We start from the raw sequence: 24817 nt of genomic DNA on the forward strand, positions 1-24817 counted from the left end.
ATTCCTTCAAATTAAGTTTTTACTGGACAAATATTAAGAGACTGTCCAGAAAATACAATCAGTCATACCTCTCTATTTTCCAAGAATTTCAAGTTTTTGTATGGCAGTTATGGGTGGAGACAATTAGACAAACTATACCAGGCTGTTTCAGTCTGATATAGGGATGAATGTAAATAATACTGCTTTAACTGGTTTTAACGAATCATAGTCATGTTTCTTGCATTTTAGCATGGTATTGGAGAATTAGTAAGAGATCCAAGAGCTGATAGATTAAGTCACTGCCTCGTACAATATTCTCTGATATTTAAGTTTAATTCAAATCATTACTTCTATGAAGGATTTTAAGACTTGGTAATATTATCTTTCTTTGTCATTCCTTTCCTTATTGTTGTCTTTTATTAAATCTTGCAGAGAAGAAAAGGTAAGCTTACCAGTAGGTTTTGAGAACATTAGTTGAGTGGATTAGTAAAGGGAGGATTAGCTGGGTTTTATTTTATTATTGGAAGCTAAAGCGAATGTCGTGAATATGCTGTATAAGAGTGATTAATTTGATCAAACAGACAACCATAAGCAGATCCTAACGAAGACGAAATTTCAGGTAAACACAATGACTGTGAAGGAAACTGAGCTGCAGAAGGAAATGCATGCGATGGTACAGAAAACGACGGAGCTGAAAGAAGAATTTAGTAGGGAGAAAAACAGGCTAACTGAAGATTTAAAATTAGTGTCGGAAGAAATAAAGAGCAGAAAAGTAAGTTTCTCTGTGACAGATTCATTACACTCCTCTGATAATTCTTGTGCACTCTCTCCTTGTTTGTTTTTGTAAGACCTTCTGTACTGTACCAAACTTTTTTTTTAGCTTTTGAAAAGAGTAACCCAAGCTTATGTCATGATCAGACCTGCAGTAATTTTCGCCATCCAGCACTGTCATGAGCCCGGAAAGAGTCAGGCAAGGCCCCTGAACACATGGAAATACCTGTCACGGAGCCCAAGTAGTTCTTTCATAGAAGACGACCCTTGTAACTACATTAACACATACCAGAAATGGATTTCATGCCACTTTCAGTAGGCTGTTGTCCTAGCCTGCCACAGATTACAAGCCAGAACGTTGCTAGAGACAAATGCATTGATCTTGCAAAGAACTAACAAAGTAACAGAAAGAAAGTCATAGTAAGATGCAAAGTTGGAGCAGTCTTGGGGTGCTATTTTAGGGCAGGTTGTGGCAGAACTATAGCATTTGGGCTGCTGCCACCACTGCTGGTTCCCTAATAGACATTGCTGATTCATGTGCTTTCTCCTGAATCTCTTAACACCAAGTCTTAGGTAGCAGCTACCATGCGTGCAAATGGTAAACACTCCTATATTCATGTAGTCCTTGTGCAACTTCATCCCTAAGTAATTCTCAGAAAAGGACAGCAAAATATAATTGTGATTATGACCCAGAGTAATCAAAAAAAGTTGAAACGATATTTGTAATGGCCTGTATAAGGAGTTGGGGAAGTTAGTGCTTTTCTTTAAATGTGGTATTTAATCTAATGAAAATTGAAAAGTTTTGGCATTTAATCTCAGCAACTGGCTCATGGAATTTTCTGGCAATGCTGTGTGGAAGGAGTTCCTATGGATAATATTTGAGTCCTGCGTCTGCTAAAATCTCCTTTGGTACTGAGCAGCTTGGGAGTATCCCAAGTATATTGTTATTTGTCTTTCATTTATAGGCTCTACTAAAAAGGAGAGCTATGTGTTCAGCCTCAAGGCCATACATATGAGTGTGTTAGTCTGCAATGGCTTTATTCATTCTATAAACACGGCTAAGGTCAGAGGATAGAATGGTGAGCGATAGCTGTCCTGTGGTTCTTCCTGCACTCATAGAACTTACCATTTTGACATATAATAAATCATTAAATAGGAAATATATCAAATAATCATAAACTGTTAAGTGCTATAAAGGAAGCAAGATTCTTCACTGCAGAATATTTGGGAAGTGGAGTGTGGGGTAAGGAGGAACCTAATTTAGATGGGGTGGTCAGAGAATGTCACGTGCAAGGCAAGGAGTCAGCCATGTGAAGAACAGGGCAGACAAAGGAGCCTTCTAGGTCTAGAAAGCAGTGTGATAGCATCTCTGAAATTAGAAAGATCTTTGTACATTTTAGAAATGGAAAGGAAGCCATTGTGCCTTGAGTCAGATGGAAAATAATAGGAAAGAAGGTTGGAGCAGTAGAAAGGCATGGTAGAGAACTGGAGTAGAATCTAAAGTGACACCAAATACATGAGGCTGGAGATTGAAGGGAACGTTTAGGGTGGATACATGAATTTGGCTAGTTCAGAATATAGGCAGTGTTTAAAAATTATGGGAATGGTAGAAAATATAGATGGAGAAGAGAAGATGGCTCAGGGCCTAGCCCAGATACCCTCCAGCACGTAGGGTGAGATGGAGGAGGAAGAGCCAGCAGAGAAACTGAGAAGACAAGATGAGGCAAACCAGGAGAGTGTCATGTTCTAGAAGCCACACATGCAGGCTCTCTCAAGACCGAAGGAGTGGTCAGCGGCAGCAGATTCTACTTGGAGGTCGAATGAGATGAGGGCTGAAGAATGCTCCTCGGGTTTGCAACATGGAGCTTAACGACGCCGTGAAAAGCCATTTCAGGAGGAGCTGGGATGAAAGCAGGTTGGAGTGGGTTGAGGAGTGAATGGTTGATGAGGAAGTGGACACAGCATGTATATAAACACGTATAGAAACAGCTGTTTGGGGTCAGGCACGGAGAAGCCAGATACCTCTAGGGCTGCAGTGTTGATAGTCCTGCACAGTGAAGGGAGAGAAGGGCAGAAGAGTGGGGGGCATTGGGAAGGAAATTCTTAAACTGATAGAAGATGGAACCTAAGCTGGCCAAAGAAGAAAACGTAAGTCTGGAGGGGCTTGAGTGTGAAGGTGGTGGTGATACTGCTGATGAAGTCAAGAAATTACTGCACTAGAAGTACTTAAATAAGTGAGCCTGGGAGCCTAGGAGGGTTTGGTCCAGAGTGTTTCAGTAGCGAAGTCGAGGTTTCAGAGATTCTATGTTCCCCGTGGATGTAACCTTGGGCTGGAGCAAAGGAAATTGCCACTGGAGGTGAAATCGCCATTTAAAGTGAATACAGTCATCCCTTGGTATCCACGGGGCATTGGTTCCAGGCCCTCCACAGATTCCAAAATCCGCAGATGCTCAAGTCCCTTATATAAAATGGCATAGTGTTTGCATATAACCTGCACACCACCTCCTGTATACTTTAAGTCATCTCTGCATTACTTAAAATACCTAATACTACCTAAATAGTTGTAAATACAATGTTAATGCTGTGTAAAAAGTTGCTGGTACACAGCAAATTCAAGTTTGGCTTTTTGGAAATTTCTGGAATTTGTGTTTTGGAATATTTTTGTTCTGTAGTTGGTTGAATCAGTGAATGTGAAATCTGGGGAAACAGAGTGTCGACTGTACATTGCTAAGGATTATAGCACTAATTCTATATAGATTGTCTTGCCTGTACACTATGACAGGCAAGACAGTACTCAGTACTCAGTATTTTCTAGATATTGATATATATAACCAGTACTCAGTATTCAATATTTTCTAGATGTTGATACATATATATCCAGGTTCTTAATTATCTTCCCATGAATTTATTATTTTTCTCATTAGGGTCAACTGAAGGAGCTCATGCTAGAAAATAGTGAACTGAAGAAGAGTTTGGATTGTGTACACAAAGACCAGATAGAAAAGCAAGGGAAGATGAGAGAAGAAATAGCTGAATATCAGCTACGGCTTCAGGAAGCTGAAAAGAAACACCAGACTTTGCTTCTGGATATAAACAAACAGGTAAAAATGTGTGGTCTGGTGACTGGGGGAACTGGAGAGAGTGTGTTGACCATGGTGATGACGCATTTTTTCCAAGAAGGTCAGTGTTCTGCATTATTATTATGACATATAATCCTGTGAACATCCCATCCTATTAAGTTCCCTATCTTTCCCCCAGTTACTTGCACATGTCTTATTTTATGACTTGATTTTTTTAAAAATACATTTCCGTCTTGGAGTAGAATAGTAAGGGAGTTGCAAAGACCATTTGAAATGGTCCCCGGAACAGCAGTTTTCTTTTTTGTTTGTTTTCCTTACAATATTTGCACCTGAGCCTCCTGGCTAAAGTAACATTTTTCTGCCCTAGTATGAAATGGAAATCCAGACATATCGAGAGAAATTGACTTCTAAGGAAGAATGTCTCAGCTCACAGAAGGTGGAGATAGACCTCTTAAAGTCCAGTAAAGAAGAACTCAATAATTCTTTGAAAGTGACCACTGAGATTTTAGAAGAATTGAAGAAAACCAAGGTATGTTCACTTATCATTACTTCATGACTTAGAATGGTTCATACATCTAACAGTGGTTTTAACAGTATGAAATTAAGTGCTTTCATTTTAATTTTCATGAAAAAAGTTTTTTATAATCATAAATAATATCATTCATCAGTTGTCTGCTGAGGTTTTTTTAAAAATTAGAGGATAGCCTGCAGTTCCATAGCTTGAATAAACTTCATTCATTGCCCAGTGAATCCTCTCAAAGTAGAGGATGTCAGAGACTTCTTGAGATGGATATGAAGATCAAGCCAATAACAGATCAGGGCAGGCCCCTCCAGGTGTGGATAAGAATAATTTGGTGGTGAAAGTCTTGCATGACTGGTCTTCAGGTTCACTGCTGTCACCAAACCCACTTTACCATGGCTTATGGGGAGATCAAGGTGAGCCAAGCACTTGGTCAGGTACACGTATGTGTATGTTCTCCTTTTCTTTTCCATGCAAGGAACATAAAACTTTTTTCTTTATAAAAAAAAAGGAGGTGAGCCCTAATCTCAGTACTGTTAGACGGTAGAAGATGCTACAGTAATTCTACCTGGAGAGGGAGGCTGTTTTGATACCCACAAAATTCTTTTCATAAAACGAATACCATCCAGAATGTAAAATATGAACCTGGAAAATAAATATTTTTCCGTAAAGGTCAGAAAGCTAGGCATAGATTTCTTATGTTTACAGCTCTTATACAATTATCAAGGTGAAGGAAATATACCAATAAAATACAAACTAAGTGCAAAATAACATTAATGATCAATAATGTTCTGTTGCTACAAAATGAGAGATGTTAGGTTTAATAACAAGACAGAAGTAGCTTCAGGTCTACGTTTTAATTTACTTACTTTCTCCTTTTTTTTAATCTTCGACAGTTGTACTGTGGGGAATGTCTATTTATATATATGCCGTGTACAAAATGGTACATTGTTAGTTGAGTCTATATAAATCTTATATAATTTTAATGAAGTAGAAGTTGATAAGCATTGTTTTATTTATTTATTTATTTATTTATTTATTTATTTATTTTGGCTGCGCTGGGTCTTAGTTATGGCACGTGGGATCTTCATTGCAGCATGCAAGATCTTTAGTTGCGGCATGCGGGCTTCTTAGTTGCGGCATGCATGTGGAATCTAGTTCCCTGACCAGGGATCGAACCCAGGCCCCCTGCATTGGGAGCGTGGAGGGCTACCCACTGGACCACCAGGGAAGTCCCAGCATTGCTGAAATTGAATTAAATCTATCTCTAATCCAATTACTGTTGGAATCAGAAATAGAAAGTTCTGAAAGTGCAGATTTACTGCAACATTGCTAATAAATTATTTCAAGGTGAAATGTTCAAAGAATGAAATCTACTTGTAACATGAATGCGATGCTCAGGTTCTTCTTTTTTTTTTTTTTAATAGTTTGGTCTGCCTTTATATGTTCATGATCTCTTATCAGAAACTCTTATAGCTAGATTGTTTTACAATTCTGCATTTCTTAGATATTGCATAATGCAATGCATATGCCACTTATTACATAATGTCCCATCAGAATCTTGGGGTAATACTTCATAATCAAATTCATATTTCTACAGCAAAATGTATGAATATTTTTACAAGGTGGGATAAATAAAGGAATAAATTCCTTCATATCTGTTCAAGTCAAGTTTTGCCTAGAAATCATTTTCAGAGGTTTTTTTTTGATTTTGCAATTGTGCTTAAGGAACTGTGAACATGTGCTACTGAGAAGTGCTTGATGACATAATTCTGCCACCATTCTATTCACTTTTTGTTTGAGCTGCTATAGAATTTAAATTTGTATTGTAAACCATAATATCATTTGGCCTTAAATTTGTGTGGTGAGCCGTAGTATCACTTGGTGTGACTAAACAAATGCCATCTTAGGTATTGAAATTGTGCAACAGTACAGATCACAAAAGGGAACAATTCTGTCATCTGGAGTGTTTGGCCTACCAAGAATATGTGCATGGACCCTTGGCCCCTACCTCCCGGTGTGATTCCTATTGGATAAACACAGACATAGTGGGCTACTTAATAGGGCATTATATTAAGAACTATGACTGATGCTTGCTGATACTAAGAAAGGGAGTGACAAAACCACAGTGTCTACTGGGGGGACTTAGGACACTGAGCAGAGAAGATGAATTGTTTTGAAGATAATAGTTCTTAAATTTACAGCATATGATTCTTAATTATATCTTATTATTTTTCCATATGTGTATGAAAAGCAATTCAAGGTTTTAAGTGGAATTACTTCTGTTTTGTAGATGGAAAATCTAAAATATGCAGATAAGTTGAAGAAGGAAAACGATCGTGCCCAGGGGAAAATAAAGTTGTTGATCAAATCCTGTAAACAGCTGGAAGAAGAAAAGGAGATGTTGCAGAAAGAGGTGTCTCATCTTGAAGCTGCACAAGAGAAACAGAAAGCAGGTGGGTGTTAACTGGGTAAATCAGTGAGCCCAAACTGTCTTCCACTAGTGAATCATACACGTATGGTGTGTCTGCATGGGAAGTGTCGTTAGTGCCCTGTTCTATGACTGCATGCTGATTTTCAGCAGTTAGCCATTTTCCAATTTCAGAATTTTGTGCTTAGCTTGGGGTCATTAATAGGATTCAGAATGAAGCCTGCATTTTAAAAATAGAATTATTGCATCTTCTGTTCTATAAAACATACAAAGAACTGGTAGCCCTTTCTGCCAACGAGCCTTTCCAAGAAGAGTTTTTCATGTGGCTGTCCATGATGTAGTTCTAATGTAAAGGAAGACTGGCATCTGAGCTGGCATTGGTAATTTATAAACAGCTGATTCTGGTTGTCCTTGGCCCATCCTGGTGGGTCAACTAAATGGAAGGGTTGGGGGCTATATTTTTGGGTGTGGAGGTGAAATAAAAAAGAAATGACAACTCTTCCTGTCACTTTTCTCCACGTATGCCCCCAGAGTGGAATGCTTTTTCTGTGTGGATAGATGATGGCAAGCATAGTATAAGTGGCTCTTCTGGACCATACATAAATTGGCACGGGTGGGAGGTCACCAGTCTTGCCTGCTGAGAAGAGTACTCAGAATGGATCAGGGCTCCAGGGAGTTTCTCTAATGGAATCAGTGCCAACCAGGCAGCTATAAGTTACTGAGACCTCTTCCCTTATAGTATCCCTCAAGCCCTTGTCCATCAGATCCTCCATTGCCTCCAAATGGTTTTCAGAACTTCTTTGGCCTTGTCTTGTCACTGGCCCCTTCCTATCTCCCAAAGCCATTACAGCAGTGACTTTATATTCTCTGTCGACTTTTACTGTTCATTCCCTTACAATAGAAAGGATGGACAGGGGAAAATCGGGGATGTAATAAATTAATTCATTTGATGTCATATGATAACTACAAGAAGGTTTGATGGATTGGCTGAAGTATGAGTTTGAGATTTTGGTGGGTTATGTTTAAGCTATCCCAATAAGTATGTAACTCACTAGAATATGTATGTTGATATGATCCCTCCCAAACAAGAACTATAAGAACATATACAGATAGATCTTCCGCCACTCTTCCCCCAAAAAAAAAAAATCAAGAAGCAAGTCTAAGGTTATCTGCTTGCTGATTGACGCCCAGTGTTAATCAGAGATGCGTCAAGTTACAAATGATGTGTCACTTTATTTTTGACAGGTACTGTTGTGGATGTTAATGTTGATGAATTAATGACCGAGATGAAAGAACTGAAAGAAACCCTTGAAGAAAAAACCAAGGAGGCAGACGAATACCTGGATAAATACTGTTCCCTGCTTATAAGCCATGAGAAATTAGAGAAAGCCAAAGAGATGTTAGAAACACAGGTTGCCCGTCTGAGTTCACAACGATGTAAAGTTAATCTTCGAAGTTCTCCTTCCCTGAATTCAGTTGTTCCAGCACCATCCCCAGTCCCTTCTGCTACTGAAAAGAAGTTATCATCTGGCCAAAATAAAGCTTCAGGCAAGAGGCAGAGGTCCGGTGGGATTCAGGAGGATGGGGGAGAAACCACACCTTCTACACCAGAGAAATTTTCTAAAAAAAGCAGGAAAGCGGTCAAAAGTGGTATTCACCCTGCAGAGGACGCAGAAGACGCTGAGCCTGAGCCAGAGGGACTTCCAGAAGTTGTAAAGAAAGGTACTCATAATTCAAAAAGTATTTGTGTTCTTTTGAAAGTGCTCATAAAAATTCACATACAAAAAGACAGAAGCATTTATTTTTTAGGTTATTGCGTAACAGTACTCATTGACCTTCAGAAGCAATAGTCCACTGTTAAACTGGTTAGGTATATACTTTCTTTTCTGTCATGAGAGAATGGCTAAGATCTAATTACTCATGTCACAGTACCAAAAGTACTAGGAGATTTGAAAAATGGCTGTCACAAACCTGTTTAGAAATTGGTATTTCTGTGTTGAAAAATCCCCAAATCAAAGACACCCTTCGAGCTTTCCCACCTTTAGTCATGTGTGACCCAGGTAGTGGGTGAGCTAGAGGATGGGCCTGATGATGCTGGACCCCTGGCTGAAGCCACTTACCACTTTTTTTTTTAAAACCCACCGGTCCTCCAAGTGCAGACCAGAGATTGGGGGCCAGTCTAGGAACGTTTGTTACACTGCTCCAAGATCAAAACAATGTATAGAAATCAAGAGTAAGAGTTTGAAATTTTCATAGCCCTTTGCTATTGTTGCAACATTCAAGCACATAATCAGTTTTCTATTAGATTCATTCTTATTGTACTATACAAAAGTATCATTCCACAGCAGATGGGAAATTACTTCCCACCCCTCCCCCACAAAATATCAAAACCGATTTTTTGCCATAGATAATTTGAGAAGCACTGTTCTGAGTAACTCTAGCCCTTAGGAAATCTAACCCCTAAATATTTAGCTATCTCTTTCTCGTTTCTGTTTTTTATTTGTAGTTAAAGGGTTAAAAACAAAGCAAAAACGCATGCTGCTGTAGTTACTGTAGTTACTTTAATGCTGTGTGTGACATGCTTTCTTTAAGTATCCTTGGCATTGCCCTTCTCCTCTCGGTCATCACAGGTCCTGTCAGTTCCCTCTGTGGAAGGAGATGAGGAGTGCAGAGCAAGGTCAAATCTTTCCTCCCACCTAGTTTTTCTACCTGAGCGTAGTTACCTCAAGTAGCTGTTACCATTTCACATTTTCCCCCTTTCAACAAGAGCAGACCTTTTCTTTTATCTCTTTCCTTTCCATTTCACCCATTTTTTCCCCCTCTAATCCAAATCTTACAGGAAGGCCTGCTGGTGTGTTCTTCTTAGAAAAGTGCGAGTTAAGACATCCACATAAAAGGAGCAGGAAGAATTTTTTCTGTTTAATGTTATTTTCCCCATGTGGTTTCTTATGTTTCTAATAAGAAAAAAACCTGTTAGTGATTTATTCAATTTGATGACTCCAGGGTAACTATGAATAAAGTGTGTCCATTGTCCACTGTGGCTAGGAGAAAGTGTTTTCGGAGTCACCCTTATCCTTGCTCAAACTTCACCTAGTGAATAGTACTCCCACCGTAGGTAGAATTGGAGCCAGCAGTGTTGACAGTCAGCTTTTTGCCTTTAGGGTTTGCCGACATCCCAACAGGAAAGAGTAGCCCATACATCCTGCGGAGAACAACCATGGTGACAAGGACCAGCCCCCGCCTTGCTGCGCAGAAGTTAGCACCATCCCCCCTAAGTCTCGACAAAGAAAATCTCACTGAGACCTCCAAATCAACAGCTGGTGGCAGCAGATCACAAAAGGTAAACTACAGTGAACATGTATCTACCGTTTGAAATCCAGGAAATGACAGCATTATCTGGGCGAGGGTTTGACACTGCGCCCTCTGACTCAGGAACTCTTCAAAGTCTGACCTTCTCCCTGGGGTATAAAGAAGTCAGTAGTGAGGAAAGTAGTGAGCATATGCGAGGATAAACATCACATTACCCTGCCGCACAATCTTGTCCTTGACCCAGCGGCCACTTATAAATCGTTTGACGGGAATTGGCGTTGTTAGATCAGAACTCAAAGGGTCCGTAAGAAAGTTTCGGGCAGTACCATTGAAGGGTTTGGCACGGGTACTGGTCATTGCTTGCTTCACAGTTTTCCCTCTCACCCATCTGCCCCCCAGCTGCTGACTCTTTGTGTTTTATTATTCCTTTACTTTCCTACAAAAAGCACATATTTCAGTAGATGTCTGGAGAAAGTAGCTCTGTTTATATGGATGTCTCTATTTTGATTGTTGAGGGTAGGGAGGGCTGGGATCTTAGGGACCTCTCTGCACCTTGCAAACAGCCCAGTCACGTTATTTAAAGCATAGAGGATATTTGCTTCACAGATCTTTGTCCCATTACAATAATCCATACCAGCATCTACCACTTATGTATGCAAAGAATATGTATTTTATGGAACTCAAGTTTTATTTTCTTATTTTATTGTACTCTCCTAGTAAGTAGTATTATAAAAGGAGGAAGAAAGTAAGACTTACAAAGATTGAACCTGCCCAGACTTAACACCGACTCTCTCTCTCAGCTCCAGTCTTGCTCTTTTCCCATTGTTTCTCAAACTAGGGATTGCAGGAATCTTGTTGGAAGTTTCTAGAATGGCTCACAGATTTTTTTTTTTTTTTAATGTTGTGATTTTATTTTGATTGCTTACTTGTCAGAGTTTAAGTATTCAATATGATTACCTTGAACCAGCCAACAAAGCTTTGAAAGTGTAGTAATCCTATTTGTGTAATGTAGTAATTCTTAAGTGGGCAGGCATGCTCCTCAGTAGGATTTTAGACACCAAATACAAAGACACTGGTGATTAGTTATATCAAAGCAAGAACATATATGCACATTTGCTATGTTGATGTATAAGGGCTTTAAGGATTAAGGAATTTATGCCTACTATTAAGTTTGTTCATAACTTATATTATAATAAAAATTTGATTAACTCAGGAGTGAGGAAGAAGGGTCTGAGGTTTTCTTTCACTCATTAAAATGGGCCCATTCATGCCTTGTATTAGAAATATTCTACTATTTTGTGCAAATTTCTTCCCCATCCCCACCCCTCCACCCACCTTTCTCTCTCTCTTTTTTTTTTTTTCTCACTCACTCACTCACATTTGGATTTCACTTTTGGATGCTGGTAGCAATCGAACACTGAAGAGTACGCTGGAGTAGGTCCTGACTTTCCAAGGGACCATAAGAACAGCTTCTTTTCCATAAAGCAACTAGCACCTTTAAAGAGTGAAAGCTTCCAGGTTTGACTAAAGCTATTAACCACAAGCTAATTCCTGAAATGAAGTATTTGGCTCTTTTAGAACAGGAAATCATGACACATAGGTAGTACCCTGTACCTCCTGCTATTTCACGGCAGCTCACTTCACTGTAATTACTTGCCTAAATATCTGCCTTCTGAGTCCCAGTATGACTTCTGTGATGTTCCTGGTTATGTTTACAGTTTACCTGTGTCCTCGTGTCTAATAGAGATATTTGTTGAATGAATGGAGCTGTGAATGTCCTGAAGTGATTGCAATAATAGATGTTTAAAGGTGTGTTAGGAAATCACCTCACGAAATCATCATATGGGTCATTTTTCCCTTCTTTCATGAGGAATTGATGTTAAAGCAGTTTCCATGTGGAGTTTAGACTTACTATCTAAGAAAGAGAGCTTTGCACGCTAGGGGGCCTGCTCTCCACGCTGCTGTCGCATCTGCTGAGGACAGAACGATAACCATGGCTGCCTGCAGATTTGTGTGCTTGCCTTAGCTACAGGCTGCAGTAGGCACCAGCGGTTATGAATTGCTAAGCAATTTTGTGCACTTGTGCACATGAATGGAGGGTGGTTCCTCTTGAAAGAAGGTTATAGGGGACTTCATGATTAGATGCAAGCCTTTGAAACCCGGCCTATTGATTTTTTTTTTAATATATATAAATTTATTTATTTTATTTATTTATTTTTGGCTGTGTTGGGTCTTCGTTGCTGCGCGCGGGCTTTCTCTAGTTGCGGCGAGCAGGGGCTACTCTTCGTTGCGGTGCGCAGTCTTCTCATTGCGGTGGCTTCTCTTGCTGTGGAGCACAGGCTTTAGTAGTTGCGGCACGCGGGCTCAGTAGTTGTGGCTCATGGGCTCTAGAGCAGAGGCTCAGTAGTTGTGGTGCACGGGCTTCGTTCCTCCGCGGTGTGTGGGATCTTCCTGGACCAGGGATCGAACCCGTGCCCCCTGTGTTGGCAGGCGGATTCTCAACCACTGTGCCACCAGAGAAGCCCCAGCCTATTGATTTTTAATTTAATTCAGCATTTTCTGAATCACCTTATAAAATGCTTGCCTCATCTGTTGAGCATATTTCATCATTCAGTTTGAAAAAAGAGAGAGCAAGGTGTCATTTCCTAAAGCAGTTGTTTAGAAACTTGGGATTATGAGCCTTCGCCTGAAGTCACTGGCTGAGTGTTGAGAGATTTCCTAGATCGTTTAACGGAACCTTTAGTGACATCTGACAAGTTCAAAGGGGAACATGGGTAAAATGCAGGTTAGGTGAGGATTGTTCTCTGTTATGTCTCTGGGATGAATAAGCCCAGAGCTCCCAGTTTGCTGGGAACAAGGGAGTCGTGATTGTGTGTAGACTTGATCTGAATCTGGGGTTGGTAGTCAGCTCCAGAGAAACATCCACTAATTGTAGAAGATGATGGTGAGGTCGTCACCACAGAGTCGGTCAGCAGTTTCGTGGGGTCTTAGCCATTATTCCTACTAATGAGGTTCATTTCCAATGAGCCATTTGCATACCTGCCCTCTCCCCACTGTGGCTGCAGACACAGTCTGTAAGACAGTTAGGGCATGGGTGCACTTAATAGCTTAAGTACCTGGTAAGTCTGACCTCACCTAGTTATGGATAGGTCTGAGGCTAACTAACCAACCTGAGGATCAAATCCAGAGTGTAAACTCTGATCACCGGCTACAGTTTCCTCATTCAGAATCAAAGAAATTGAGTCTAGAGGGGGAGGCCAAAGGGTGGACTTTGGCTATTTAACTGGGTTTCAGGAATTGAGTAGCTTAAATTCTCTTTCCCCAGCATGATCTCTCCACCCCCCACTCCCCCATCCCCCTGCTTTTAATGGTGAATCTAAAGGTTTGATTCTCCTGCATCTGTTGGGTTCAAGGGAAGTCTGTTTTTGTATCACTTTCTACTTTTAAAAAAAAGAGAGAAAAGAAAAGAAAGAGGAGCGCCAGTAAAACTCTGGTTTTTTTTTTCCTTCAACTTTCCATGGACAGTAATTTTCCATTAAGTCCTGAGCCTTCAAGGCTGCTCCTTTTAAATGTCCTGCACATCATCTGAGGCAGAGGCAAGCTTTCCAGGGATCTGATCTGTCGGCCAGATTTACTATGTTTTCTGTAATGAAGAGTATTTAGCTGCCTTTTAAGACCACGTACTTCCTATGGAAAGAATATAAACGGGGAAATAATTTCCATTCTTTCTTCTTACTGCTTCAGAAGGAGGTCACTGGCAATCCGTTGCGCAGGGAGTGATGTGTCCCGTAGCCGCTTCTCAGACTTGGTACTGAGCACGTTTCACCCTTGTTAAGAGTCCTTCCTCTTTTTCTTTTACAAATCTTCCTACCTGAATTGTCTGCTCTTGCCTTTCGCTTTGGTTAAGTGACGTTTTTCTGTGCTTCCTCTGTCTTGCTCCTCTTTCTCTTTCCCGACCCCATATCTTTTTTCGCTACCATGGAAACCTCAAAAAAATCTCGACTTTACCACTACCCTGCCCTTTCATCTACTTCTTTTTTTTTTTTAATTTTTTTTAATTTATTTATTTTTGGCTGTGTTGGGTCTTCGTTTCTGTGCGAGGGCTTTCTCTAGTTGTGGCAAGCCGGGGCCACTCTTCATCGCGGTGCGCGGGCCTCTCACTATCGCGGCCTCTCTTGTTGCGGAGCACAGGCTCCAGACGCGCAGGCTCAGTAGTTGTGGCTCACGGGCCTAGTTGCTCCGCGGCATGTGGGATCTTCCCAGACCAGGGCTCGAACCCGTGTTCCCTGTATTGGCAAGCAGATTCTCAACCACTGCGCCACCAGGGAAGCCCTCATCTACTTCTTAAAGTCTCACATTTTTGAGATTCCCTCTTTCTCTTAAAAGGCAGGACATCAGAAAGGGAATTTACTTTTTTCTGGACTTGATTATTAGATAGCTGCCCTTCTGCCATAAACCAAATATGGGAATAAAACAACAATGTAAGGGGAATGATTAAAATGCTGGTATGTGAGGAGGAGGCTCTAGGTCTTTTAAATGTTGTAAATAAAGCTTCCACTCTATGAAGGTGATATTACTCATCTGGAATACGTTCATTTGAATGACAGCAGGGGCTCAGATAAGATAAATGGAAGCTGCTTTGGGTTCTTATTTAGGCAAATATTGAATGTTTGCCAGGTAGGCATATTCTGGGCACTATGGACGCAAAGGTAAAGAGGACATAGTCTTTGCCCTCAAAGAGTGTACCTTCTGACCTGAGAATGTCACACTGGCCTTGGGAGTGAGTTTGCGGCCGTCAGGTGTCAAGGGAAGCTTGCAAGGCGGCTGGTCAGAGGTTGTGTCCGACCCTTTTCTCTAGCTTCTCTGTTAGATGGGGGCCTGTTTTCAGGGAAGAAGAAAGAGTAAAACTGTGTATAACTCCTAGAAGAAGAATTTAACTTCAAACTTGGTGATCTAAGTGCTTGATTTTTCACGTTGTAGAAATGTGAACGTGATTTAAACCTCTAACAACGACGCTTGTGTTGCAGGTCAAAGTTACTCAACAGAGCCCAGTGGATTCAGGCACTGCCCTCCGAGAACCCACCACCAGATCTCTCTCCATCAGTAACCTTCCTGAGAGAAGTTCGGCTGACAGCCCCAGGGAGGGCCTGAGGGCCAGGCAAGTCCGGCTGGCTCCCAGCCCAGAAGCTGGCCCCGAGTCCAAGGGCAGTGAGAACTGTAGGGTCCAGTAGAAGGGCCCTTGTGTGTCAGCACCCCTGGAAGGTGGCTGTAGTTGAATAGAAGGCAGTGCGTCTGTGGGGTTTTTCTTTATTCAGGGAGCACATTATCAGAGGGAAGAAAACAATTCCTTATAAATCTAAATATGTTGGACTCTTTAGATCTCCCCCTGTATAACAGTTAGAAAAGTTTGGAAGCACTGATTACCTCTTCATTGATATTCCTCTTCTGTAATGTATAATAGTCCTGTATAAAGCTTTTTGGTAATGTTAACACAAATGGCAAGCACTGTATAACAACTCCTGTTTCTATGCGGATTTTTACACTGAAAAAATGCAAAACATTTTTTACTTGCAACAAACAGCTCCCAGGAAAATGTAAACTTGCTTTATGGTATTTCCTTTCTATAGTGTTAAGCATGAAATAATTTTAGATCAAGAATTTCTTTGAGTTGAGTAAAACAAAAGAAAACAATGTTATATGTTTTCAAGGAAAACATGCACACAAATACATATGTGGGTGTGTCCCTTCTCTTTCAATGTGTTTTCTAAATCTTGGCTTATATAACCTGTACATATTTGTGTGTGGGGTAGTGGGAGTTGTGTGTTGATTTCCAATTACCCTGGCTGCAGACTCCTCAGAAGTGTAGCATATCGAGTTTTCTGTCATTGTGCTGTTTCTGTTGAAGACCAATTTGTTGCAGTATTTTGGTATGCATTCTGATAAATGGTGATCTTCTATTAAAATACGGCATTTTTTTCTATTAAAAAATTCACCTTTGTTTTCTGTATAAATGATTCCTAAATATAAATATACTATGAACATTGGTACCATTTCTTGCTAACTTCACCAGCCTCTTATAAAAGTAAAAATGTTTTAACAAACGATACTACTATATTTAGTGAACGTATTCAGTTATATTAAAAGATGTGATTTGGAATACGGGTCATGAAGACTATGTAGGCATATAATACGTCCAGCCAGCGCTTAGCACATTTTGTGTGCCCATTAAATCCCATCAGCAAGGATACAAGTATGTGGTATTTTCCAGCTCATTTACGGATGACAGGGCTTTGAAAATATGCAGGCATTATGAGCCATATCAGTTCCAAAAACTTTGGAACAAGTCCTTGTGTCCTTGAATCAGGGTAAAGATGTTTTCCAGGACATGAGCTAGTAAAAGATAATTTGCTCTTGACTTTCAGTTCAGATTGATGTGTAAACCTTGACAAATACTATCATTTATCTTTTAAAATTGTCCTTTGCCAGATGGCCTCTATTGTTGGATAATGCTTCAATAATATTAAGCTACTTAGCATTCATCCACTGAAAGTGGTATCCTGACTTTCCTCCTGTTTTTTCTGTTGCTCGAGGTTGTGGTCTGGTGCAATATCCTTATCATAAATCATCCCAAGGCTGCCATGTGCTCAAGGGCATGGCCCAGAGTAGACATTGCTGGGATCAGGCCATCAGCTATATTGGCTGTCTCCAGTTTTTGGAAGATTCCACTCAGTAGGCCTGGCTGGGTGGTTTGGTGGGTCCTTGAAAGCATCTTCACCTTTTCCTAGGTGAACTGTCGTTGCTGTTCCTTGTTATAGGACGTACTCAGCATGCCTTCCATTTTCATAATTGTGGAGAATTGTTCACAGTCTTATAAATGTACAGCCAGGACATTAAATATTCTTTTCCTTGAGCTAATAATACTTATTACACTAGGAGCTGAGCTGCATATAGGATGAAAACTAAATACACTACAGTCCCAACTCTGAAGTACCTAATAAGCCAGGTGAGTCACAAATAAGATCCCAGCTGACAAATCATATGGGGAAATAACCAAGTCCAGAGATCTAGGGATTTGATTCTCATCTGTACAATGAGGGGCTTGGTTGAGATGATTTTTCCCTCTTGAATATTCTGTAGGAACTGAGATGGCCCTTTGTGTTATTGGGAGTTATCAGGAGTCCAAAGGGGACTATGCTCTCCCTCCCACTTCTACTCACATAAGCTGCCTTCCCTTTAGAGGAAGGGGCTTTATGCTAAGAGAACACTGACTAGAGAGAACACTGAGGGAATAGAACTTGGGTAGCTTCAGAAGAACCAGGCTGTTCGTTCTAATTAGAAAAACCTGAGGACCTGAAACTAGCATCCTACCTCCAGGTAGAGCTATGTATCTAATGGCACTATTCACTTGAGCTATGGCTCAGCTACTTAAAACAGTGTGGAAAATTATAGTCATTTCACATGTTTGCTCAAACCTTACACCTTTGTGAGGTAGACATTAGGATCTCCATTTCATAGGCTAAGATTAAGTAAGAGACACGGAGCTTCTGACTCATGTCTCGAGAGAGCTTGTTAATAATAACAATGTGCCTCACAACAAGCTTGCAAAATGGGGATTATCCTTATTGGATAAAAGATGATGTAGGCTCAGAGAGTTGAAGTATTTCAACCATGGTGTTCGTGAACATAGAGCCCACTCTCTTTCTTGTTTATATTGTGCCTCTCTAGGAGCAGTCTGTTCCAGAATAATTCGGATAGCACAAATGTTCCTGTGATAGAAGTAGCTTTTCCTCTCTGTGCAATGGAGATGTCCTTCAGTCTAGGATGATGGCATCTGACTTGTGTTACCTTCTATTGAATTTTCAAAACCATAAAATGAGACAAACTATATATTTCAACTTCTAAAAACTGTAACTACTAACTCAGTGCATAAGCACTATTTATTTAAATAAAAGCAAATCTTTTTAAAGAGTCTGTTGTGGAAAACTTGAAACATCTAAACATTTGTAAGGCTTTGAATATGCAAGTTTAGTATAATGTAGACATTAAAAGTCAGGTGTCAGAATGCCTGGGCTCCCCAAGTGACCTGGGGCCAAGTTTGACCTTCACTATGCCCCAGTTTCTTCTGGTAGAATTGGGAATAATAATAATACTCCTGACGTTGTCATGATAATTAAATTAATCGGTTACAATTTAACTACACATAGGATTTTGCACTCAAAATGTTGGTTATTCTGTATACAGATAATTAGATAATTTTTAAAATTTCAGTTTATAATTATTAGATAAATCTGTTCATCCAACACTACGCATTAATTTCAGATGAAGTTCTGTCTTACAAAATTCTCACCATTCTCAAAACCACTAATGCTTATTTTGCAAATGAGTTTAATCACTGTAGATTTGCTCATATCATTCAATTACTGATCTTGCAAATGTACTGTCCGCTGGTTTTGGTTTTTCTTTGGTTGGCTCATTAAAAATACCCAAGGAAAGGGGGACTTCCCTGGTGGCACAGTGGTTAAGAATCGCCTGCCTATGCAGGGGACACGGGTTCGAGCCCTGGTCCAGAAAGATCCCACATGCCGCGGAACAACTAAGCCCACGTGCCACAACTACGGAAGCCTGCGCACTTAGAGCCCGTGCTCCACAACAAGAGAAGCCACCACAATGAGAAGCCTGCGAACCGCAATGAACAGTAGCCCCCACTCGCCGCAACTAGAGAAAGCCCACGTGCAGCAACGAAGACCCAACACAGCCATAAATAAATAAATAAATAAATAAATTTATTTATTTAAAAAAAAATACCCAAGGAAAACAATTGCTGCAATTTTAATTACAAATGAGTTGTGTTGCTGAAGTTCATATAAACTGACCATTTGGAACTCAAAATACATTTCTTTATAGAAACAACATTGCAAATTGTGCCTAATTCAAGCTTAGAAAGTTAATTGAGTTCACACATAATATATTAAAAATGGGAATTACTTTTGTTTCAACTATCAGAACCTCCACTTATAGCATTGTTTTACTGGAAAAATATATTTTAAGCACTGAGTTACGAGAAACTCATTTTTCTACCCTTCAACCATTTTTCTAGTGTGTTCCACCCTTCCCATCCTGTGGTGTTGGACAGGAATTTTCTAGTGGTTTCTGGAGAGTAATAGGTGCGCAGATTCCTGTCTGCCACATTTCTAGCAGCAGCCTGTCCCGGTATGAAAGGGAAAGGGACGGCTTTTAAGTTGGTTCTGATGCTGCAGGCAAGTCTGTCCTGTGTAATGCTGATGTATTTATGTGTGTAAATGTAAGTGGTATGTTCTATTGATGTTTTAGAAAATCACGAGGAAACACGCATATCCCCGAAGTTCATACGTTTTTGTTGACTTGCAGATTGAATTCCAGCACAAAAATCCCACCAGCCCTCATCCCCTCAAAGTAAAGAATGTGGGAGGTGAATAAGGTAACTGTTCTTTGTTGTTCCTCTCCTCTAGGATGCCTTGAGGATGATCACAGGGTAATGTTTACATGCATAAAAATACCAGATTTGTCAAGCTGAATCCTTGCAGTTTCAAATGCTTTATCTTATTTGATATTTAATAATCTTGTGAAGTGGGTCCTATTTTGCCACTCAAGAAGACACCCAAAAAGGTTATTAAGTTTGTGGCAAAACAAAACTGAGGTTCTAGACTTGATCTCCCATCCAAAGCTCCTCATATATTACCTTACGCCCCCCGGTAGAGAGGAAAGAGGCCAAGAAGCCTGATAAGTTCTTTTTAGGTTCCTATTCTGAACCCAGTGGGGGGAGTTTCCTTTATTTTAGGGCTTAGGACAACTCCGCACCTAAGGAAAATGTGCTTTGTTTAACCCTTAGTTAGAGATGGTTTCCAGCAAAAGTTACACTGTTGTAATCATAGGGAATTTCACTTCTTCCCGCTTCGAATTTTTCCCCAATGCTGCTTCCTTCCCCAAGGAGGCAGGAAAATGGCAGCTTTCCACAGTTACAGACTTTTTAGGGAAACATTGAGATATTTCTCAGTTTTAAATGTGAGCCGATCCTCTGGGTGTTGAAATCACAGCTGTGTTATCTAACAGAATGTGTGCTGGCTGAGAGCCCACTCCTTCCTTCTAGACCTTGGGCAGTCCACATGAGGGTGTTACTTGTCCTGGATGCCATCTGCCTGTTGTTTTAATGGTCATCTTCTTGGACGTGGGCCAGCAGAGGGTCATGAGGGTGCCCTGTGTCAGCCCACAATGCTTTGTCTCCCCTACGCTATTTATGGTCAGCCCATAGCTTATGCCTTCACAGCAGGCTGGTGGTCACTTTCCTCCAAATCATAGCCATGTGGGGAAGGAAAGAAGTGCTACTGCTGATTTGTAAACAGGTGACTATTTTCCTTTGAAAACAGCCACGACTTGGAGCAGGTAAGTGAGCTACATCTTGGCTCTGCCCAGTTAGGTTCTTTCAGAGGTTTGGGTATTCAGCTTATGAGACAAGTTGAAATACCAGACGTTCATGGACTTGCATATAACAGATTTTAATGGCAGAGCTAATGAATGGAAGATACCCATCATTCCTAGAAGTTAAAACAAGTTCTCACTGAGAAGATTTACTGCACATTCCACTTACCAATCTGCTGTTATAAAAACCAGAAGCCCAAATTAGCATCCTAAATCTCATTCCAACATGTATAACAAAATTAGAATTTTTAGAATTTTTTCCTCCATGAGGTTGTCATAAACTCATTGAAGAAGAGAATATATTGGTTTGCAAAGAGTCTCACACTGATCTTCCAAATGTGGCATGCGTTGTAGTCAATGAAGAATTATTTTTTAAACCAAATTCAGCCAGTTAAAAATAAAATTATCCCCAGACAGAAAAGATGGTTGATTGCCTACTCAACTGTCACTGCCACTTTCTTTCCTGCCAACAGAACTCGCTTTTGTTCAGATGCTGGGCAGCATTTGCTCAGGAAATGTGGCCCCGCCCATAGGGAAGGAATGAAATTAGCATAAGCCAATTCTGGTCATTCCATTCCCTTTTGTCAGTGATTGGTTATGATGACCACTCTGCAGTAACCAATTCTGAGACCAGAAATAAAACATTTCCAAAACACAGATGCCAGGTCTGGAAGGTGGGTCATTGATAACTACGTTAAGCCTCTGAACCAACCTTGGGTTTCTTGTCAAAAATAAGCTATTATTTTTTAAAGCAACTTCCAGTAGGAAATTCTGTTACTTCACCTACAAGCTTCCTGATATAATTGCAAAGCCTGTTTTCTGATTTTTTTGTTAGTCCATCTCTACGCTCTTTATCCTTTCTTTGAGTCTGGCCTGCTACCTGAGCAAGAGAGCTCTTTGAAACCCATATGCTTAACAATCTTACTTTCTCCAGGTCTGTCATGAAAAGCAATTCTGCTTGGATTGGCACAGGGCACCTGTCTGAAACCTAAATTACACAGGGGAGGACGTGAAGAAAGTACATAATTTCCTAATGCCTATTAATGCCCACCTTGAAAGTCATTCATTATTCTGCCTATTGTGATTTTTCTTAACATCAGGTAATTAAAATAGCTGCAAGTCCAAAAATAAAATGACTTTTGGGGCATCCATAACTTCTATTATAATAATATGGTTTAATTATCTAGGTTTTCTTTATCATTTTGAAGATGAAGAAATTGAGATCCTGAATAAGAAATAGTTTTCTCTGCATCCCACACTTTGTCCTAAAATCTACATTCCAGCTACTCAGAATGATGCTTTTAAAAAATAGAGCATGTGGCCAATGTGAATAATATTTTCACTTTTTTTTTTTTTTTTCTAGAAATGATCATTCACAGCACTGGAAGGAATAGCAAGTTTGAAGCACATCAAGAAAATCGGATCTTGAGTTCTACGAGGGTCAAATATCCCTTCATTCAGTCCCAGCCTTAAAGACCAGGGGATTTCACTAGGAAAACCCAGTAGGGAAGCCATGATTAGGGTGCCAGCTGCAGAGAGATATACGTGTGTACGTGTTAATGGAATAGTTATGGGGACAGACACACAGAGCATGAACACTCAGTGTTTCTGGTGACAGGCTCACAGAAGCGCTCTACTTTCCTCACCAGGCTTTTCCCCCAAGCCAACACCCACACTCGAGCTGCTTCTGTGTGCTCTAGGACTTCTCTCTTAGTAGCTCTCAAACATGGCTGTGGGTACCTTTTACACAATTAGGGCTTTACATTTAAAAAAAATCCTCAGATAGAACCTGTCAGAATTTTAAGACCTTCTCCTTCTCCCATACTCCTTCCCTTCATATGTACAAACTACAACCTTGTTTGATTCAATTTATGAAAACCAGAACAAAATCAGAGTATGAATATCATACTTTCCAAATAATTCCCAAGCATTCCCTCTAAATGACAGTGGATGGGAGCCCTACCATATTGCTTTGGGGACAATTATCCTCTTGACAGAAAGACTGAGTTTTAGAGAGAAATTTAATAGTGAGGTTTGTTAGAGGGTCACACCCACCGAAGATCAAGTAGGAGGAATACAGATGAAGAATCTGCAGTGGTCACTGCAAAAGCAAAACATCTTTTAAGTCAATGTAATAGTAAAAGAGAATTTCGAGAATAGAAGGAAATACCGTCTATAAACTCACCCTAACCCAAAAATTATTTTTATCAGAAATAATAGAGATTTTGAGAAGACATTTCTTCCTCATGTAACTTTTCATGACACATCAACAGAGAAGGGTTATTAACCACACTCATCCTAGTTAGATAGCTATCCATTAAGGTTTCCTCTCAAGTCTGTGTTTATTGTTATATATTTTTTAAGTTCAAAAAGATAAACACTTAAAAAAAAGTCTCTTGTTTTCTGGTTTCATACATTAAGTGTTCACTTTAACTGGTTTCTAGTCTCCAAAATAATTTTTTAAATGATTGAGGTAAATGAGCCCTGGGGCTTAAGATTGGTTGGCTTAGATACCATAATCATCTCACAGTAATTGATAATACATTATTGATGGTGATGATCAGGAAATGCTGAGAGATGGACAGTGAGGGAAGAGAAAAAAGATGGGAAGGAGGAACATTGAGCAGCTGGGAAGAGATATGGGTGGGAAAGGAATGAAGGTTGGGGATCAGAACAACCCAGAGAACATTAGATGTTTTACAGTCACATTTCAAGCACTGGAAGTTCGATTGTCTTGTGAGGACTGCTAATTCCAGGTCTGGGCAGACCTTGGAACTCCATCTCACAGCTATTGCCTGCCAACGTCCTTATTTTACAACCACGAACTCATGGAAGCCACTCCAATGCTCTATCTGTTGTTTAAACATCTCCTCCCCACCCCACCCCCCACTATTATTCAGGCATAGTCAAAAAGCCTCTGCTTATTTAAAGCTTATTTATAGAACTAAAATCAGGTTATTTCAACTCCAACTCTGATATAACTAATAGTTTTAGCTTCCGCCACCACATTTCTGACAAGCGATGCTATCCTACATTGACTTGGACTGGTTTGTGTTCCTCTACCCTAGTCCTACTTAATCTTTTAAAAGAAGTTCCTCTATTACCCTCTATTACCACCTGCTGGGAGTGAGGTCATGACCTCATTTGGTTAGCAGTTCCATCACAATGCTACATATGCTATATTTTTAACGTATATTCCTATTTCCTCATCTGAATTCCAGGACTCTTTGGGGACAGTAGAATGTCCTATATACATTTTTATACTCCCAGTTCAAGCACAGGGTCCAGCCTGTAAATACTTATTGATGATTATTGCTTGGATGACAGTTGCCTTCTCTTTTTTATCAGGACAGAGAAGGGTGAGAAACTGACAGAGATGTACTGATTTCTCAGCCTTAACCCTGGCTGGTATTGAAAGCCATCTTCTCCCACTTGTTTTTGATAAAACTAGACCAAATCCTTCTTAATAAGTAATCAAATCTTTGCTGACATCTGTTTCAACTGATGGATCGGGTGAGCATCTTACTGAAAGTTCTGATGTGGTTAATCTCTGTCCCAGAATCCACAGAACTATTCCCATTATCTAGGAGAATGGTACACGACAAACACTTTCTTCCCACTAGTTTGTTAACTATTTACCTCCAGTAGAGCTAATTTCAATCTTTGAGAGAAATCAAGATGGTATATAGTTCAAGGATCTAATCACAGAAAGGTCAAGAAATTGAAGCCTGGAAGGTTTGTACCTGCTTTATCCTTTTTCTTTTAACGAGATGACCTTATATCACTTTGCAGGTATAGTAGAACCTAATGTATCCATTCCTTATCAATTTGGAATTTGTGAAAATGTCTTATATGCTCTAGATTGCTATTTGTCTGCATTATCTGGGGAGAACAGGCTTTCCAAATGGGTTCAATTTACAATGCTCCCAACACTCATCAGCCTCATTGCCCGCCCTTAGAGAACCAGCACCTGCAAGGCCCTTCCTCCAGGTATTTTTATTTTAATAATTTTCACCTCTTCCCTTTGTTCCTTTGGTCTTAGGAATGGTTACTGCTGATTGCACTTGCAACCTCTGTAAATCCTTTGCATTCTTTGGTTTGCTTTTTCAGTTCTGTAATATCTAGTTAACAATTCTTTGTTAAATTCACTCTGTTTAAATAGCTGGTATCACTTCTACATCTTGGTTGGACCGTGACTGATATAGAGCACACGTATTCTCTTGTGTATTTGGAGGTAATAGAAATATTTTAAATTCTTTAATGTATGTTTTT

At 40.1% G+C, this 24817-nt stretch overlaps 1 protein-coding gene across 1 annotated transcript in view; it reads left to right on the forward strand.

Annotated features, from left to right (window-relative positions):
- The window catches only part of CENPF (centromere protein F), a 66987-nt gene extending 43135 nt beyond the window's left edge, over positions 1–23852 (forward strand). The window contains exons 14-20 of the mRNA XM_082471426.1: positions 599–751; positions 3675–3851; positions 4198–4359; positions 6644–6806; positions 8027–8503; positions 9943–10121; positions 15118–23852. Coding sequence (XP_082327552.1) covers positions 599–751; positions 3675–3851; positions 4198–4359; positions 6644–6806; positions 8027–8503; positions 9943–10121; positions 15118–15321 — 1515 coding nt within the window. The 3' untranslated portion in view covers positions 15322–23852. The remainder of the gene's footprint in view (positions 1–598; positions 752–3674; positions 3852–4197; positions 4360–6643; positions 6807–8026; positions 8504–9942; positions 10122–15117) is intronic.
- The last annotated feature ends 965 nt before the right edge of the window (positions 23853–24817 follow it).

This window comes from Balaenoptera physalus (assembly GCF_965194825.1).
Source record: "Balaenoptera physalus genome assembly, chromosome: 1".
Lineage (NCBI taxonomy): Eukaryota > Metazoa > Chordata > Mammalia > Artiodactyla > Balaenopteridae > Balaenoptera > Balaenoptera physalus.